Source organism: Bactrocera tryoni, chromosome 2 (assembly GCF_016617805.1).
Source record: "Bactrocera tryoni isolate S06 chromosome 2, CSIRO_BtryS06_freeze2, whole genome shotgun sequence".
NCBI lineage: Eukaryota > Metazoa > Arthropoda > Insecta > Diptera > Tephritidae > Bactrocera > Bactrocera tryoni.
In genome coordinates, this window is record NC_052500.1 from 70,562,632 (window position 1) to 70,581,991 (window position 19,360).

Consider the following 19,360-nt stretch of genomic DNA (forward strand, 5'->3'; position numbering starts at 1 on the left):
TTTTAGTTTTTTATAAATTTCTTTTATAACAACGTTCAGTGAACGCACGTTAACTAAAAGCAACTAACCACATTGCAGCTTAAAGTTGTGAAAAAACAAACATAACTGCAGTTGCTTGAAAAGTGCTAACGGTGCAGTAAAGACAAGCTAAAAATGCGCCCAAATCACTACTACTTGCGAAGAGTTTAACTTGAAAAAGTTGTGTATATTGAAATGCATGCGCGTACTTGAAAATTTTCGTAGTTTGCGTCAAGCAAACAGTGTTGCCACAAACATACAAAAAACCAAAAAAACAAAAACACAAAATGCCCGACAAACTGACTGACCAAGCAAGCATCCGCCATGGCGTACCAGCTAAGTGACGAGCATTTAGTAAAATTTGCGAATTTCTTGCTTGGCTTGCGATTTAAAAAAAAAATCAAGTGGTCGCTGAGTGGCGGCAGCAAGTTACATACATGCATAAATGTGGTAAATTATATTATATCTACATACATATGTAATATAATATAATGTATGGCTAACACTGATTTGCATAATAAATTTGGCGCGTTTATTTTAGATTTCTATTTCATTGAGTGCTGCATGCCAATCTGCAAAGACACGCTTATTTTGTTATATAAATATTTGCGAAATTCGTTTTCAAATTACATATTTATATATAAAATAAATTATTTGAACACTAAAAAATGACAGATAAGGTTGCAAAATGTGTGCGTTCAGCGGCAATGAAACTCAAATTTTATTTTATTTTCAATTATCTGAATCTATTTTTGTATTTTATAGTGTAAATTAACAAATTTTGCAGTTATTATATTTTTTTTATTTTTATTAGAAAAAAGACGATTTAAATCAAATAAAACTAATTAACTGAAGACAAATTGTAGTAAATAAATATTTTAATTAAATTTTTTTTGTAATTTTGTAAATTATTAAAATTAAAATTCTAATTAAATTATTTTTTTTTTAATTTTGTAAATTATTAAAATTAAAATTCTAATTAAATTAGTTTTTTTATTTTGTAAATTATTAAAATTAAAAATTTTAATTAAATAATATTTTTTATTAATTTTGCATATTATTAGTATTAAAATTTTAATATAATTATTTTTTAATTTAGTAAATTATTAAAACTAAAATTTCAATGAAATTAATTTAAAAAAAAAAAAAATACACACAATTTTTAAAATTAATTCAATTAAAAATCATTAATATTATTTAATTTAATTGATTGTTTATTTCTGATTAATATTTAAATTGAAAAAAAAATTAATAATTAATCAACTAATTAAATTGAAACAAAAAATTTAATCAATTAATCAATGTATTAATTTTTTAATTAAAAAATCAAATAATCAATTTTTAATTATAATAATTTAAAAAATGCGCGCTATAATATAATTTTTGTAATTATTATTATTAAATTAAATTGATTTAATATTTTAATTAATTTTATTTGAAGCATATAAAATAATTTTATCTTAAAAAACGCGAACTTTTTCATTCTGGAGTGAAATGATTTTTTCTTCTTTTTTAATATCTTTTCCTTTTTTACCGTAATTTATTACATTTTTTATATTTTCCACACCTTCGCATGCCAAGTCAAAATTTTACCTCTGAGTTTATTTTCATTATGTCCATAGCATTCGTTTTTTTCTTTTATTAACTGTTGCTTTTCAACCCGTCCTCCAGCTTATTTCGTGGTCAAGTTCAGGGATACACACAAAGCAGCTGCCAGCCAGTTACTGTATTTGTGTATTTGACTTTGTTATCGATATACAAAACACATAATCGCGTGCAATGGCATGCATAATTGCATACAGTGGTGAATAGGTGAACAGAAACAAGTGTTAATGTTATAGTACTGTTATTTTCTTCAATGTTAATGATTTTTAGACTTTCAATGTATAAGAAACAACAAAAAAAATATTAAAAAATTTAATTTATTTTTATTTTTATCGCTAATATCTGGATTTAATTGCAAAATCACTGTTTCATATGCTATTTTTATATGCTCGAGATTAATTTTTGTTTTTTACTACTTTTCCGCTAAATTATCTAAAGCTAGATTTTTACTTTTTAGTTGAGGTGTGTATACTGATTTGCTACATAACCCCAAAATCATTTTTTTTTTTAATAATTAATATGAATAAAGTATTATGGTTTTGATATCCCCAAAAAACATGTCTCTTTTCATTTGCCAACCACTGTATGCAAGGAGTGACTGCAATTATTCGCACACAAGTGTAGGTAAATAGTTTATAATCAAAACAGGTCGTCGAAGCACAGTCATACAACAACAAATATCCACGTAGCTTAGGCCTACTGCTATGTACGCAACTTACTTGCACTTCACTGACACTTGAGCGTGCTCTGCGCATGTGTGCGGACAGTTTTTGCCGAGTGCAATGAACTCGTACTTAAATTTTAATTTATTGCTTTTCAGTAATAATTGCACGCATTTTATTTTGTTTACATTTTTCGAGTGCTCCATATGTAAGTAGACCTTCACTGACTAGGCGTTTACACCAGTTCCAGCAATGCGACACCGGCAATTGGGTCTAGGTCAATGTTTTGCGGCTATATTTGCTTTTCTTTGCTGCACGCTTGTTTTCGTTTTTATAAACAAAACAACGTTTGCGTTGGAGCCAGCAGCTACAATATTTTGTCTAATAGCGCGAATTGTCCACCAATATTAAAATGACTAGTGTGCACAAGTATAAATATTAACAAAATGCATATCAGCTGTTTTTTGACGTTTTATCTCTTTTCCTATTAAATAATTTATGGCTGCTAAATTTTATTATATTTTTAGATACGCTGTGGATTTGCATAAATTGCATTATTTGATAACTTCTTTTGCATACATTAACCCTGAACCATGCGAAAATTCTCGAACTTTGATTTTTACTGTGCGCACTTCTTGCAATTTTTGTTAGCATGCGACAAAGCGGGCTTCCTAACCTTAACATTTTTCGGTATAATCTATGCTTGTATGCATCTATTTTGCCCTAGCATACAAAATTTGCATATCTGCTTTACCGTTTTTTCGTCGATATCGGCAGTGCCAAATAATGACGAACCATTTGAACAGGTTAAGTTCACTTTAAAAAGCAGCGGCTCAAAGCATGTGTTTTTTGTTCATGTTTATTCAATAGCTGATCACTTAACTGATGATGATGGTTATATACATACATATAGTATGTGTGTATTTATCGTATAATACCTCGTATTTGCGTCCGGTTAGCAGCATTTTGAACTTTTGTTATATACCTATTATATGTTTTCCAGTTACGTATCTTTATAGCTAGTCTTGTGGCGACAAGTGCCTTGCACAAATTTTGCAGATTCATCGAAATTCCCGTTTCCGTCCGTCTGATTTTATATACTTTTACTTTTAGTATGCAGTTCTTTTTTCTTTAAATTATTTTTGTATTTTTTTGTGATTTTTTTTGTTTTATTTATTTTGTTTCATTTATTTGTTTTTAATTCTTTTTGTTTCAGTTTTTATATTTTTACCATTATTACTTTCACGCTTCCCATTTTCTTTCTTATTCAAATGCATAGAATTTGAACTTTGCACTTTCCGCAACAATACTACTTAAACTTAAACTCAAACTCGTTTTTTTAGCAAGCTCATCTTCATAGATTCTACATTTATTTATTGATGTTTGCTATTTTCTGGCCATTTACACCTTTTTTGTGCATGCTGAATTTGAGGAGAGTATTTGTAAAGGCAACAGCTATTAATTTTTCTCATATTAGAACAATAATCCCGTTTAAATCCTGCATTCAAGGCAAAACTCTCCATTCAACATATTTTTAAATTTTTATTTAATTTTTGTTTTTTATTTTTTTATTTTTTTTTTAAATTTCTTTTTATTACTTTTTTATTATTTTTGGTAGTTTTTTATTTTCTTATCTATTTATTATTTTTCTATATCGCTTTTATTTATTTATTTTCTGCTTTTGACATGTCTAAATTTGCCTTTTGTCCTGCTGTTTAGCCGGCTGCAATTTATCGATAAATTTATGCTAAATTTTTATTCAACAATTTGAGCACGTGCGTCCATTTATCTAATAAAGCAATTAATTGCTTTTCGTATACAGAATTGATTTATGTTGAAGAACAGAACTGACAAGGAAGAAATAGCGAATAATCAATAAAAAATTTTAGCGCTAATGAATTCTAATTAAAATTTTTCTGTTTGAATTAAAAATTTTTTATGTGATGTATTTTTAACACGAATTTAATACAAAAATGGATTTGGTAAAACCAAAAAAAATAATAATAATATTAGTCATAAGCAATATTGCAAAACAAAAAGCGACAGTTCTTCGTTTAACAGAAATTTTAAATTAGCAAGAAAAACATTACATTTTTTACAAATTCAAACTTCAGCAAACGCACGTCGAATTTACTTACAAATTTACACATTTTTAAAATGTATGTATGCACATTTCTGCAACTATTGATTTGTATTGCAACGTAAATGACTTTCAAATTGCCGCCTGAAATTGCCCAATAGCCGCCGCCGCTATTACAATATTATCGCGTCTTTGCTGGATTTTAGCATTGTTGCTGGTTTGCAGAAAGCACAAACCACTGCCCCGGCGCTGCTTTGTGCCGGCAAATGTGTTAAAGACACCTTATTGCACACTTTTGCCACTAATGTACCTTTTTCCAATAAAAGAAACATGCACAGATTATACAAGAGAATTCATCAAAAATGTTACAGCCGCTGATCGACAGCAGGCAACTCGTCAATTTACTTCACCACATACGAAAACGCGTGGTAATCAGCTTGATTACAAAAGCCACAGCAACTACCTATAGATTAAGTGTTTGTTGTTGGCTTTTTAACATTAGCAATAAGCAGATATGCGCTGACATGACAAATTTTTACTATGCAATTGTTCGTAAGAACATGTAGTTTGGCGTAGAAAATTTGTGAAATAACATAAAATTAGTAAAATTACAAATTGTTATATTGTGCCGGCCAAACAGCTTGCACATTTTGTTTTTGTACATATGTACATTGTATAAGTTTTGAAATTTGTGGATTTTTTTTAATATTACCGAATACTATTTATTTTTTGGCAATCAGTTGCAATTTGTTGGCAATAGCGTTATTTACACCAAACAATTTGGTAGTTTAGCACAAATTACATTAAATTTAGACAAACACATTTCATAAATTTGAATTTGATTTAGAAAATAACGAAAAACACTTCATTCATGCGCAAATAATTTTAAAATGCAATTTGTTTACAGCGATCGTATGCACAGAGTAATATCGATAGTCGATAACAGTCAGCTGTGCGAGAATGTTTGACGCTTATTTATTTGGTGTACAAAGAATTGTTAAATAAATGATTTGTAAAAATATTATTAATCAAATTATCATATTCCTTAAACAAATACAGTTTTGTAGTTGTAAATAATAATTAATAAGCAACTATGTGCTTGTATACAGGCGGACACGCTCAAAATTTACTCCATAGAAACGTGCTTGCGTTTGCTTTAGCCCACAAATATTCGGTCAAAGCCCTGTAAGGAGCATTAATAACATATTAAATTAATTTATAACTTTATATGCATATATTAACAGTTTCAAAGCCAACATATTTGTCAAGTTAAGCACGCGTATGTATATAAGAAAACATTTTAAGGTGTTACTGCAATAACTTGTAGCTGCTTTGGCGCGAAAAGAAATATTTCCATGTACTTTATTGCATTTTTTACTTAATTTGTTTCGCACACACACTGTTTTGTGGCAAGAGTTTGCTAATTATCAGCTGTGTGTTTAATTGGTTAAATATTTAAATTATGCGTTAGCATGCTTTTTATGGCAAAAGAATATATGTTGAATTATAGAATATAAGAAAATGTTTATTATATATAGAAACCCTTTTTGAAATGGGAAGTTCAACAACATAGTGTAGTGTAAGCATGTGGAGGTTGCAAGGATGCGAAAATAATTGGATTTTTTTCTGGTGTAGAGCTTGTGCATTTCATACTATTTGCAATCCTATTGGCCAATAGTTTTGGCATAAAACATTAAGAGTTCATATTTTTAATAACTTAACATTTCACTTTAATAAAATACAACTGCATATGCTTTAATTATATATTAATTTATATATTAATTTGTAAATCAAATTAAAATAATTATATATACTTTAACTAAAGTAATAATTATATATAATATTTTTAATAAGCGGTTTTCAAAATTAATAGTTACAATTAAAATGTAAACAAAATAACGTAGAAAAACAATATTTTAATAAATTAGCACACTTTAAACATTAATGTGTGCTTAAATACGTCGATAAATTTAATTTCACAAACATTTTACAGTCAACGACGTCAATAGCTTAGAAAACAACTTTTAAGCTTTCAAAAATTTTTTGTTTTTTCTGTTTTTAGAAATGCTAAATAAAATATTTGTATGTTTTGAAACAAGTCGCCAAAAATTCCAAGTCATCCCAAATATTTCAAGTCATCCCGAATCAATAATTTGCAAATGCCCTGAAACAAGTAATTCACTCAATTAGTAAAAAGTCACAAAACTCTTGAAAAACGTTGCCGCCGTTTTAATATCTACTTACCATATTTATATTGGTGCATATATACTTTTAAACAGTCATATTTCGCTTAAGCGCAACCGGTTAAAGTTTAGCAAAAATGTCTCTCGGTATTGGCTGACCACATTAGAAAAGCCAGAATGACATTGGCAATTTCCTAAATTTAAAATTTGCATATCAATACATACACCAAGATTTATCATACAAATCATACATATTTATGAAGCACAAACAGCTTTTGCTTCGTCAAATATCAGTTTTTTGTATAAATTATATTGCGAATTCCTAAAAACACCACCACCAATATTGGCGTAATATATGTAGTTCTAAGCAAGCAGAAATCAATTAATTTAGCGTTAAACTCGCTTTCGTAGCAGTCTCGAACATTCGCTGACTCAATCCGATATTCATGAGAAAGACCAGTTATCATCAAAAACACCAGCTGTTAAATTGAAACAAAAAATTAATAAAACAGCGTCACTTAAAAAATAGTCATTAAATGTTTATAAATGCAATATGCTAGATATTAACGCATAAAATTAAAAAAGAAATAAAAAATTTAATATATAAATAAAATAAAAAACTAAAAATATTAAAAATAAAAAAAAATAAAATAAATTAAAAATATAAACACAAAAAGCATAAAAAACAAACGTCAAACAGCACTAACAGACACACCTGCTTGACTTAAACTCAAATTAATGCGTTTCAAGCGTCTATAAAACACATGGGGTTTTGCCAAAAAAAATCACTAACCGGCAGTTAAACTTGGCATCAACATTGGATCTCAAAACTAGCGTGATGATCACATGTTAAACCACGCATACACGAGACTAGTGTTGGGCGCGCGTCTTCCACGTTATGTCTAGGTTTGTTTTTTTACTCAGTCGCAGCTTCTCACATTTTTATTAGCATGCTAATTCATATGATTTGGTTATACCGTAATATTTTCCATGGCATGTGTTTGAAAGGCAGCCAGTTAGGTTGTGTATTTATGTTTATGGCATAAATTGCCAGCATTATCAATTGGTATTGAATGCTAATTTTTGGTGCAGATTTTTATGTTTTATTGTTCCCTTGCATTGTTAGTGCAACAACACATTTTTTATCATTGTCACACGCTTTGGTTTCATGGCCTCTTTCCACGCCGTGAAAGTTATCCAATTATTACGAAATCGCATAGTCCAATTATATGGCATATGTATGGCGGTCTGCATTTCATAATTGACCGCATGACAACACAATTTGATTTGTCAAGAGGCTGTGCACACATTCGCCAAGCTTTCTTTTTTGAAAAGTAAACAATGCAAACAAAATGATGACACCATTGATTTATCGATATATTTGTGTGTTACCATAGTTGAGTTCTGCAGTGGCAATAAATAATGTAAACATTGCGCTATTGGTAGTGTGAAACTGCATCATATTTATAATTTTTGTAACGGGTATGTTCTTTAGAACTTGCACATTGTTAACCGTAACTTCGCTTCACAAGTTTACTATTTTAATAAAAATAATATTTTATTATATCATACATTTTATTAGTTTAATGCAGTTCACGTTAGTCATAATTATAATTAAATTATGCTAAAGGAAATGAATTTAAAAATTTTGTTTGTTAATTTTTTTAATTAATTAAAAAATTTTAAATGGTTTTTTTTAATATTCTTTTTTATTATTAAATTTTAATATTTTTTGGTTAATTTCTTTATTTTTACTATTATTTTTTTCATTTGTTGTTTTTGTTAATTTTTTAATTATTAATTTTTATAAATATTTTTTTAAAATTTTTTTTGTTTATTATTAATTTTTAATAATAATATTTTTTATTAATTGTTTCTTAATTATAATTCAAATAACCTTAATTATAATTATTAATTTTTTCTTAACCATTATTATTTTTTTTTTTTGTTATTTTTTTTTACTATTTTGTGTACACTCTGTACCCTTTCGCCAGCTGGCGCGTGTTGGTTCTAATTGATTGTAAATATTTTTACGTTCCATACACGTCTTGAATAACTCAAAATTTTTAAATAACCAACAAACAATTACATTCCCAAATATAAATTTATATTGCTTTGTAATATTTAAAAAAAAAAAATATCTGCAAAAATAGAATACAAATTTTACAAGCAAAAAATATCACTAGCCAACAAAAATATTTTTAGCTCGTACACTAAAAAAGTAAAGGTAAACAAGCAACCAAAAAATAAAAATGGTTTTGCTAAGAATTAAATTTCTGACAAATTCGTACGTATTTACAAATTTGTGCATACTAATTTATGAATGTCCATATAGGCACAAGTATTTTTAACACACGAATTGTTTGCATATAAAAACGTTTACTCATCGGACCACACGAGTAGCAAAAAACTGAAACGAACTAAAAAAACAACAACAACACTGGTTTGGCGTGAGAATTTCACGCCCACACACATTTTTTTACACGTTAATATTTTTTTAAATATTTAGCGCACTCACTTAATAACCAGTTCACGACTACAGCTGAGTGACTCCGTTAGGAGCGCACGGCAAGCGCTGTGGCGTCTAAATTTGCTGGTAGTTGCAAGCCAAGTCAATTATGGTTTTCGATTTTGTTATTGTTTTTTGTACTTTCTGTATATCTACATATGAATCTTTTTTCAATATTGAATTTTTATATTTTATTATTGATTTTACTACAAATTGACTGCCGCGGCGTGTGGCTTGCATAAATTATTATACACTTTGTACTTTTTTGATAATAGCCAAACATCAAAACAAACTAATTAATATTTTCTCTGTGACGCATTGTACTGTAGCATATGTCAAGCACTTTTGATTAGTACTGTATGGTGTGAACAGCAATTGTCAATCACACCTGTTGTACAGCTATTTGTGAGTGCTTATATGTTTACGTGTAAGATACATATATACATATGTATGTACGATGTATCTACAATATGTTTATATGGTATATTTATATATTTATTTTTTTTATATTAAACAATTAAGTGATTAATTAATTGCCGTTTTGGCATGTATTTTTATTTCCTATAAATTTGTGTGGCAAATCGATAAGCGAAAACGCAATAAATAATGTGAAGCGCTGCTATATGACACGCATACTCATGACACATGTATGGTACATGTAGACATAAAAACATACGTATGTATGTACATACTAGTTGTTAGGTAGCATCAAGCAGCACGCCTGCGCACAGCTGGCTTCTTTGTATTTATGGCCAGAACTTAAAGACAACTCTAAATTTGCCAATCAGCTAGTTTTACGACTTATTTCAGGAGATTTTTTCTTGATTTTTTTTTTAACTTTTTATAATTTTTTTTTTTGCCTACCACATGTTAACTGCCGGTTTCTTCCTTTGTAGTGCTAAATTGCCGGTGAGCAATATGCGCTATATATATGTACATACATTCATATGCCTAGCACGAATAGTTTTAAAGGTTTGTGGAAACTTTCTGCATAATTCCTTAAAGACAATAAGTTTCCTATAATTGTGAAATTCAGCGCATAAAAGTCGAAAATTTGCAAACGCTAGTCTAGCAAACCAAATTGCTTAGAAAACGAATTATAAGTCATTATGGGGATTTTATGGATTTTTTTCATAAAAATAGTTGCACTTTACATTTTTTAAAACATTTTGTTTTCAATAAAAAATATTATTTTTAATGGATTTTTGTTTGTTATTTTTACAACGTTTCAAAGCTGCACTAAAAATTACAAAAAAAAAATTATTTTTTATAAAACAAAAAAGTTAGAAAAATATTGTTTTTAAATTTTTTTACGTTAAAGGTTAAAAAAGAAATTAATCCAGCAGTTTTTGCTAATCTGAAAATTAAAATTAATTTAATTTTTAATTTTTTTTAACTAAATTAATTTTAATTTTAATTAATTTAATTTTAATTTTTGATTTAAATTTTTTTTGTAAAGATAAAATAAATATATATGTAAATATGCTAAAAATGAAAAAAAGTTAATGCGGCATTTTTTGTTATTTGAGATTTTTTAAATCAGCTATTCAAAGAAAAAAATAATTAATTTAATTTTCTTATTTACATAAATTTAATTTTTTTTTGTAAAGGTAAAATAAAATTATGACGTTACAAATTAAAAAAAAATTAATCCAGCATTTTTTGTTAATTTGTGTTTTTTTAAATCAGCTTTTAGAAAAAAAATTAATTTAATTTAATTTATTTTTTAATTAATTTTTAATTTTAATTAATTTTTTAATTTTAAATTATTTTTTAATTAATTTTAATTTTAATTAATTTTTTAATTTAATTTAAAATTATTTCAATTTTTTCTAATTCATATTTTCTTAAATTTTTAAAATAAGAATGAAACTCTAAACTACAGTTTTCAAGCGTCTGCTGTTTTGTTGGTTGGCATGATAAAATGTGACCGAAATCACCGGCAATGACTTTGCAGAATAAAAAATTGTTTTAAAGAAGTCACGAAAGAAATTGCAAATGAGTACATGTCAACAGAAATGGGGAAATTTGCAAAACGGCGACATAACTGTGTGCTTACTACATACATATGTACATACATACATTAGCTACAAATTTATATTAGCGCATGCGTCGCCATTTAGAAATGAATTGCTCGGAAAATCGTAATTCAGATAAAGTAATAAAACGTCTCCAAAACATCTAACGTCGCTGCACGCGGCAGAAAAACTGGGTTTTTTACACTACACAGCCAGCAGCGCACGAACACAGCTGATTACTTGGAAATATATAGAAAAATATAAGAAAAAAAAATTTTTTAATTAAAAAAATCAAGAAATAAAATCAAAGGATTTTTAAAAATTTAAGAAAAAAAAAAATAAATAAATAAAAAAAATAAAAAAAATTAAAATTAAAATTAAAAAAAATTAAATAAAAAAATAAGAAAAAAAATTTTTGTGAGCCACACGTTCAAATGCATGAGTTGGCAACACCTTCGCTGCGCATATAAAGTGTCTAATTAGCAATATAGCACGTAGAGATATATGCATATGTATGTAAGTTGGTACAAAGTGTACCAAATACATATACATATGTATGTACATACATACATACATACAAATACAGGTATGTAAGCACTTGTGCGGTTGAATCAGACACCGTCACCACATTGATAGTGTCATCAAGCTGTGTGCACCTAAATATGCTAAGAGTCATATTAATCTTCCTGAAAGTACTTCAGAAAGCATAAAGCAAAAAAATGTTAAAGCACAAAAACAACAATAAACCATTTGATGTATCAAGTGTATGCCGAATATGAGTGCGTATGCCAAGGTGATAGAAGCGCGCTTGAATAAACGCGAGTACGTGCATATATGCATACATAAATACATATGTATGTATATGTACATACATGTATAGATAAAGATATATATAGATATATATAAATCACATCTATTACTTCAAAAGCGCTCTGCGGTTCTTATACTATATCTATGATATCCATGCTATCTATGAGCTGCGTTCGAAATCCCAACGCATAAGCCACAAACGCTCTGAGCCATGAAACCTGGCGTCGATAACAAGTCCAGCCACATTCTTTCAAGCTTTGATTACTACATTTGTGATTCACACTCCAGTCATTCTATAAATTTTTGCGTGTGTTTATATGTGTGCACAAATAACTCATCAAGTGTCTTTAACAAAAAAATGCTAAAAGCAAACTGTAGAAAATCGCGTTAACTTACAAGCTTGTGGGCAGCCGCTAGTTTGTGTATTTAAGGGTTTTAAGTGTTGCAATGCAAACAAATTAATCAGAAATGTCAATATTCGTAGGTACGTATGTATATGTAAGCTTCGACTTAATTTTATTTATATTTAAGTTTCTTCTATTTGAGTTTTAAAGTCCATTAGGCGCGCAGGTCTACAGGCTGTAAGTGAAAGTAAAGGCGCTTGTGTGAATAAGTAGACATTTTGTATTGTTGTTTTTGTAAATTTGCGTACTTTGTAGCAGTGTGAGAGGCGATAAATTCTAATTAAGAAGATTGACAATTTTTCGCTGTGTCATATGATTATCTAATGATGTGATTCGATGATCATCAAATGAAGATTACTCATGCCTTATTATATTAATTTCTTGGAATATTTTTTTTTTTAATTTTGTTTAGCTTAAATAAAATCTATGTTTTTTATTTTTATTTATTTTTTTTTTATTATTTATTTTTTGTTTTATTTTTTTTTTTCTTTCGAAACTTTTCAACTGTGCCATATGATCATTTGATCTTATAATCATCATATGAAGATCATGTCATATTTTATTTATTTTTTGAGGATAATAATTTTGATCACATAATCATCATATGTATGTATAATGATTAAAACTTTTGTTTTTCTTTTTTGAAAATACTATTTTTTTTAAATTTCTCCAATAGATTTTTTTATAGTTTTTTCTTTATCTTTATCTTTATTTCTTTTTTTTTATTTTTGCCAAATTTTTTGACCACATATTTTAATCTGATTTTGGTATATTTTTTTAATAATTTTTTGTTTTAAATTTTAAATTTGTATTACATTACCATCGTTGATGGAAAAGTTCATGACATATTTTGTTTTTTTTTTTGGAAAATAATTTTTTTAAAATTTCAATAATTTTTAAAATTTTTTATCTAGTATAGGAGGCGGTTAATACATTATTTTCTTTTTAATAAACATTTTATTTCCAATTTTCGAAAATTTTAGTTTTTTTTTAAATCTTTAATTTATAAATTTTAAATTTTTTACATTATTATTTCTTCACCTTAATTTTGTTGTTAGTTTTTTTTTAATGTTTAAAGTTTTGTATTTAAATTTTCAATATTTTTTAAATTTTTAACAATGTTTTAAATTTTTATTTTAATTTTCAAAATTTAATATGGTCAATATTTTTTAAATTTTAAATTTTTACAATGTTTTAAATTTTTATATGTATGTATATGTATTTATATTTTTTCAATTTTAATTTTTAAATAATTTTTTGTTTTATTTTTTAACTTCGAAAACTCGAATGATCATTTCATTATAATATAATGATTTACATATATGTAGCTTATGACGTATTTTACTATTTTTTGAAAAATAATTTTTTATTATATTTTTAAAATATACATACATATGTACATATGTTATATAAAATTTACCTTTTTTATTTTAATTTTTTTGGATCTTTTGTTTTATTTTTTTAATTTTTTATTTTAATTTTAAATATTTTTTATTAATTTTTTTTGAATAAATTTTGTATTATTTTTTTTTAATTTGAAAATGTATCACATAATCAGCTGATCATCATATATGGAGTCATTGCACGTGACATACTTAACTATTTTTTTGAAAATATTTTTTAATATTTCTAAAATATACATATGTATGTATATTAGTATTTCTTTATCTTAATTTTTTACTTTTTAAATTTTTTTAATTTTGAAAATTTTATATTGTATTACATAATCATCTGATCATCATATGATGACTTATAACTCGTTACACATACAAATCCAGTTATGTATATTTAAACTAAATTTTAAGTACATAAATATTTTTTTAAATATTTATTTGTCTTTTTGTTTTCTAACGTACATACATACATTTATTTATAAATATCAGTTTCTAAGTTTAATTGCTGCCCGCCTTCTTTTCTCACTGCTAATTCTTCCTCATCTTTGCGCACTTCGCCAACTCGCGCTATCGCATGCGCATCTGCAATTGTCGCAACCCTGACCAAGCGCAACAATTCTGTGCTTTTTATTAAATTTACAATATATGTACATACATACATACACACACAAGCAGCCACATATAGTTGCCTTCATACGCTTGCCAAAGGCATGTAACCGGTTCAAATGTGCTGCTCGCCGCAAATGTTTGACAGCAATTTTAGCGTGTTGCCTTGACCAACCTCAATTGCGTACGTCAGCCATCCAGAATATTCTTGGCAGGGATGTGAAACTTGTTTTCTACCACACACACACACAGACTTACACATAAATGCGTTTTTTATTACGTACTTTAGTGCTTTGTCTAAATCCCTTATTGGCATTGCCGCTTTTATGGCAACTTAATGATTACAACGCCGTCACATGTTTATGTGTGTGTGTGAAAGTAAAAGTTATGGCTCGTTGTCTGCAGTGCAACAGCCTAATCAGCTGGCGGGCGCTGGGCCAACACAAAAGTTGTGGAGTCAACAGGAGCTCGTTGATGCATACATATGTATATATGTACATACTCTTACATACATATGGTATATATTGTATAGATGCATGCACGTTGATATTATGCTGTCTGGAATGCCGTGACATGACTTGCGTTGCGATTACATCTAAAGCATAGTTGCCAATTATGTGTAAACATTTGCACTTGTCAACAATTACTTTCACATATTTAAGAAAATTGCATAGTAAGCAGCTAGATTGTCCATCACGTGCTCATCACCGGCGGTCAAAGACTACAGTTATGCCATTTTTTCCGTTGCAACTGGCCTTGACACTCTATTTTTATACAAAAGACATGAGATTGTCACGATTATTTCGCCATATTTGGCTTTGTTTGTTGCTACTATTTTTTTTATTGATCGTTCTTCAACGGGAACTAGTTTTGTGGGGAATAACGTTATTATGCCAGGAATTCTTGATGGCAATAAAAGCCGTAATTTTATTAATGGTTTCTGTTGGTTCTTAAGCTATTCTTTGGCATAAATGCCACAAAAAAATTTTACGAAGTAATAAAAATTAAATCATACATTATATACATATGTATGTATGTATGTACATATGAAAAAAATTTACAATAAGAAAAACATTTAAAAATTAAAACAAATTGTGAAATTATAAAAAACCTTAAAATTAAAAAATACTAAAAAAATTTAAATATGAAATAAAATAAAAAAAACTTTTTACATAAAAAATATATATTTACTTCTAAAAATTAAAACAAAATTTAAAAATAATTTTAAAAGTAAAAAAAAAATTAAAAATTAATTTAATTGGATACCAAAATTTTAAATTTAAATTATATAATATTTTTAACATTATTTTTTTTTTAATTAAATAAAGTTTTTTAAAATTAAATTTAAAATTAACATTTTTTAAATAAAAAATAAATCAATTCAAATATATAAAAATATGTATAATTAATAAATAAAACAGAAAAAAATTATTTTTTTAATTTAATTAATTTTTATAATTAAATTTAAGGTTAACTTGTTTTAATTAAATTATTTTTTATAAAAAGTGTCAACAAAATCACTGCTGGATTTATTGATTTCTATTTTTTGAATTTTTAAAGTTTGTTTAATTAAAATTAATGTCAAAATTTAAAATTGAAATTAAATTTTTTTATGTTCCTCAAAAAAAAATGTGTAAATTTCTTTTTCAATAATTAAAAACACTAAACTTAAATTGCCATTAAATATTAAAAAATATATTTTGATTTAATTATCTATGTTTTAATACTTATATAGTACATATGTATGCATCTGCATTTAAAGCCACATTTCAAAAACCAAACAGTCGCTTTAAAAAATCTTGATTTAAGTTGACAATAAATATTAAATATAATTAAAATTGTTAGTAAAAAATATGCAAATTATTTAATTAAAGAAAAATCATGGCCATTGTTGCCACACTAATTTCATATATTCTTAATATTTTATTACTTTTTTCGCTCTTAAACTTTTTTTGTTATTATAATATTTTGCTTTAAGTACATTATATTTTATTATTTATGCGCTGGTTCAATAGACCGACAACTGTCATTGATATACAATGTCATATATTTTGTTGTGGCATTGCCACTATGCTCAATTATTGCCATGCGCTTGTATTATTAATATTCTAACTATTTAACATTTATTATAATAATTATTGTAATTTATTAGCAGCCCCATTCTTATGCGTAAATCAAATATTTAATTACTATTTTTTTTCTCTTACTTTACAGGCGCCTTTTTGTTACTCGCCCTTGGCATACTGGCCATCTCAACAGCAGTGCTGGTGAAAATCTTTCAGCCTTACGACTTGATCTTCAAATGGGTAAGTTCTATTAGAATTTTCGCTTTTAGCAGCTTCAATAAATTATATTTTAAAATTTATTGATTTTTGGCTAAAATTAATAACTTTTATGGCAACAGTCGAACATTAATAAATAAAATTTCCAATTTACTAACTTTTGTCTCAAATTAATATTTTTTGTAGAAACTGACCATGTCGGATGATGGCGAGATCTTTAATTTGTGGGCCAAGCCACCGGTAGATCTTTACATAAAGATTTATCTATTTAATATAACGAATGCAGAGGCTTTTCTGGCAGGACGCGAAAAAATGAATGTGGAACAAGTGGGACCATATGTTTACAAGTAAGTGACAGTTGAAGTGTAAGGTTATTAGTGAGCATAGAAAATGTGTAATTGACTTTGTAACTTTGGAAATCGTACATTTCTTTTTTTAAGAATAAGCAACAAAAATGTGTTAAAAATCTTGAAGTTTAAAACAGTTTTAATTAATTCTTTTTGTTTTAAATCTTAACATTTAAAAAATTATTTTTAATTGTTATTAATATTTTTTATAGTTCTCAATTGATGTTTTTTAATTTATTATTTTTTAAATTATTATTAATTTTTTTTAATTTTTTTTAATTAATTTTTTTTATTCATTCAATTTTTTTTTAAAGTTTTAAATAATTTTTTTCAGTTATTAAAAACCAAATATTTTATTTAATTATTTTTTTTAATTATAATTATTTTCTCTTAATTTTTTTCAATTTTTAATTAATTTTTTTCTTAATTAAACATTTTTTTAATTTCTTAAATGATCTTTTGTATTATCAAAATATAAATTGTGCCTTTCGTTTGAACAAGAAAAAAATATCTACAAAAATTAAATGTGTTAATATTCAAAATAAAATTTTTTAAATTAAAATATGTTTTTAAATTTCAATTTAAGATTTAAGGTGGTCATGTTGAATTTTTATTTATATTCTATTTAAAATACTTTAAATTTCTCATTTCCTATAAATATTTTTATTACAGAGAAATCATGACGCACGAAAATATCACCTTCAATGCCAACAACACAATGTCTACAAGACCCAGTCATCCGTTGGTTTGGCAAGAACATTTGTCTGAGGGGCGTAAAGAAGACGATCAGGTGGTCATGTTGAATATTGCAATGCTGGTAAGTGTACAATAATAATTTTTATTAAATTTAATTTAAGAAAATAAATTTTTTTTATCGAACTGAGAAATTAGCAAATGTTGAAAACAATTTTTTCTTTTAATTAAATCTACAAAAAAAAATATAATTATTTAAATTTATTTGGAACGTCTATAAATAACTTTCTAAAAACAAACAATCTGTCAGGATCGTCTCCAACTGGTTAGGCATGTCGATTTTTATGCATATTAATTTCATTAAAAAGTATAAAAAAAATTTATGAGGTGAAATTTCTGCTCACAAAATGTAAACAAATAACTGGTAATTCATTGTGGGTATTCATAATATGAATATTTAGTGAGACGGAAGTGAGAAATTAATATAAAGCATATTTTTACAAAAAAAAACTTTATGAGATTAATTTTTCACGCATTCAAAAATCATAGAATACAAGATTACGCCAACTTTATTAGTTCATGAATTCGATTTAATTTATTAGTTTATAATAATATATGTAGGTAAATATTAAAAAAAAATTTTTTTTTTTTCTCAGCTGCAACTATTTTTTCCCCACTTTCGTATATATTTCCCCTTATTTAGTATTTATTTATTTTTTTTTTTGTCAGCTACAACTATTTATTTTTGTACTTTCTATGTATATATTTTTCCTTATTTAGTATTTTATTTCTTATAACTTCGATTCCATTAAAAATAACAAATCGCAATATAAAATTTGCTACTCTAAACACACATACAAGTATACACCGCATAGTGAATACTGTCATTCTCTAAATGTGACCTCTACCTAACGTATCAAAATGTAAACAAACCATTAGATTTACAATGTTATTGTTCATTGCCTTTTGCTGCACAGTTAACCCCGAAATAAAATTTAAAATGCTCAGAAAAATCTAACGTAGGTCAATAAACGTTGCAAACACGTATTCGCTGTAAACGCACACACATAAACACACGTATGTGTGCATGCAGGTGCATATGTCACTTTGTTGAGTGAGAAAAATGTAAACAAACAGCAAGCCTCGACGGTTGCAAAAATTTTCCTCTACAAACATTATACTGCTAAAAAGCTAAAAGCAAAGCAGCAAATCAAAACACTGCGGAAAGCAATAAATTTAAAAATATTCCTTAATGTACTTATAAATAAAACCAGAAAATCACATCTATGCGTCACTGGCCCAATTGTCAGCTAAGCCGGCTGGAATTCCACACAAAAACAGTGAATTGAACTTGATGCGGCAGCAAATTGTTACAGACATACATAACTACATCTGTATGTAGATAAATACAATTGTTGTTTGCTGATGTGATTTAGCAAAAACAACAACGAAAACTCAGCTAAAATAAGAGTGTTTATTGCAGCACAGGCATGTGCATGATTAATGCCTTATTTGCCAATGTTTACATGGGCTGTCATATGCTATTTATATGGTAGTTGCCACTGTTTCTATTGACATACAGTAGTATGTACAAATGTGTGTTTTGTGTGATTTGTCAATGATACTTAAGCGTAGGCAATACACATGGGAGCATGTGCGAACACTTTACGTCATGGAAGACTTATTATTTATTTATTACAGGGAATTTTGCTTACAAAAATATGAAAATAAATAAAAATGTAAAGAAAA

At 26.7% G+C, this 19,360-nt stretch overlaps 1 protein-coding gene and 1 long non-coding RNA gene across 4 annotated transcripts in view; one reads left to right on the forward strand and one right to left on the reverse strand.

Annotated features, from left to right (window-relative positions):
• Positions 1 to 19,360, forward strand: part of LOC120767559 (scavenger receptor class B member 1) — a 69,161-nt gene that overhangs the window by 32,118 nt on the left and 17,683 nt on the right. For both annotated transcript variants that reach the window (XM_040093696.1, XM_040093695.1), the window contains exons 2-4: positions 16,504 to 16,595; positions 16,758 to 16,918; positions 17,591 to 17,735. In XM_040093696.1, the coding sequence (XP_039949630.1) occupies positions 16,504 to 16,595; positions 16,758 to 16,918; positions 17,591 to 17,735 (398 nt within the window). The remainder of the gene's footprint in view (positions 1 to 16,503; positions 16,596 to 16,757; positions 16,919 to 17,590; positions 17,736 to 19,360) is intronic.
• Positions 6,245 to 9,302, reverse strand: LOC120767561. Of its 2 annotated transcripts, none has more exons than XR_005704704.1 (4): positions 7,342 to 8,066; positions 6,800 to 7,027; positions 6,610 to 6,742; positions 6,245 to 6,529 (listed from the first exon to the last, which is right to left on the reverse strand). It is a non-coding gene; the product is annotated as an uncharacterized LOC120767561 (long non-coding RNA). The 2 variants fall into 2 exon arrangements; XR_005704703.1 differs by lacking the exon at positions 7,342 to 8,066 and adding an exon at positions 9,067 to 9,302 and having other exon boundaries at positions 6,247 to 6,529.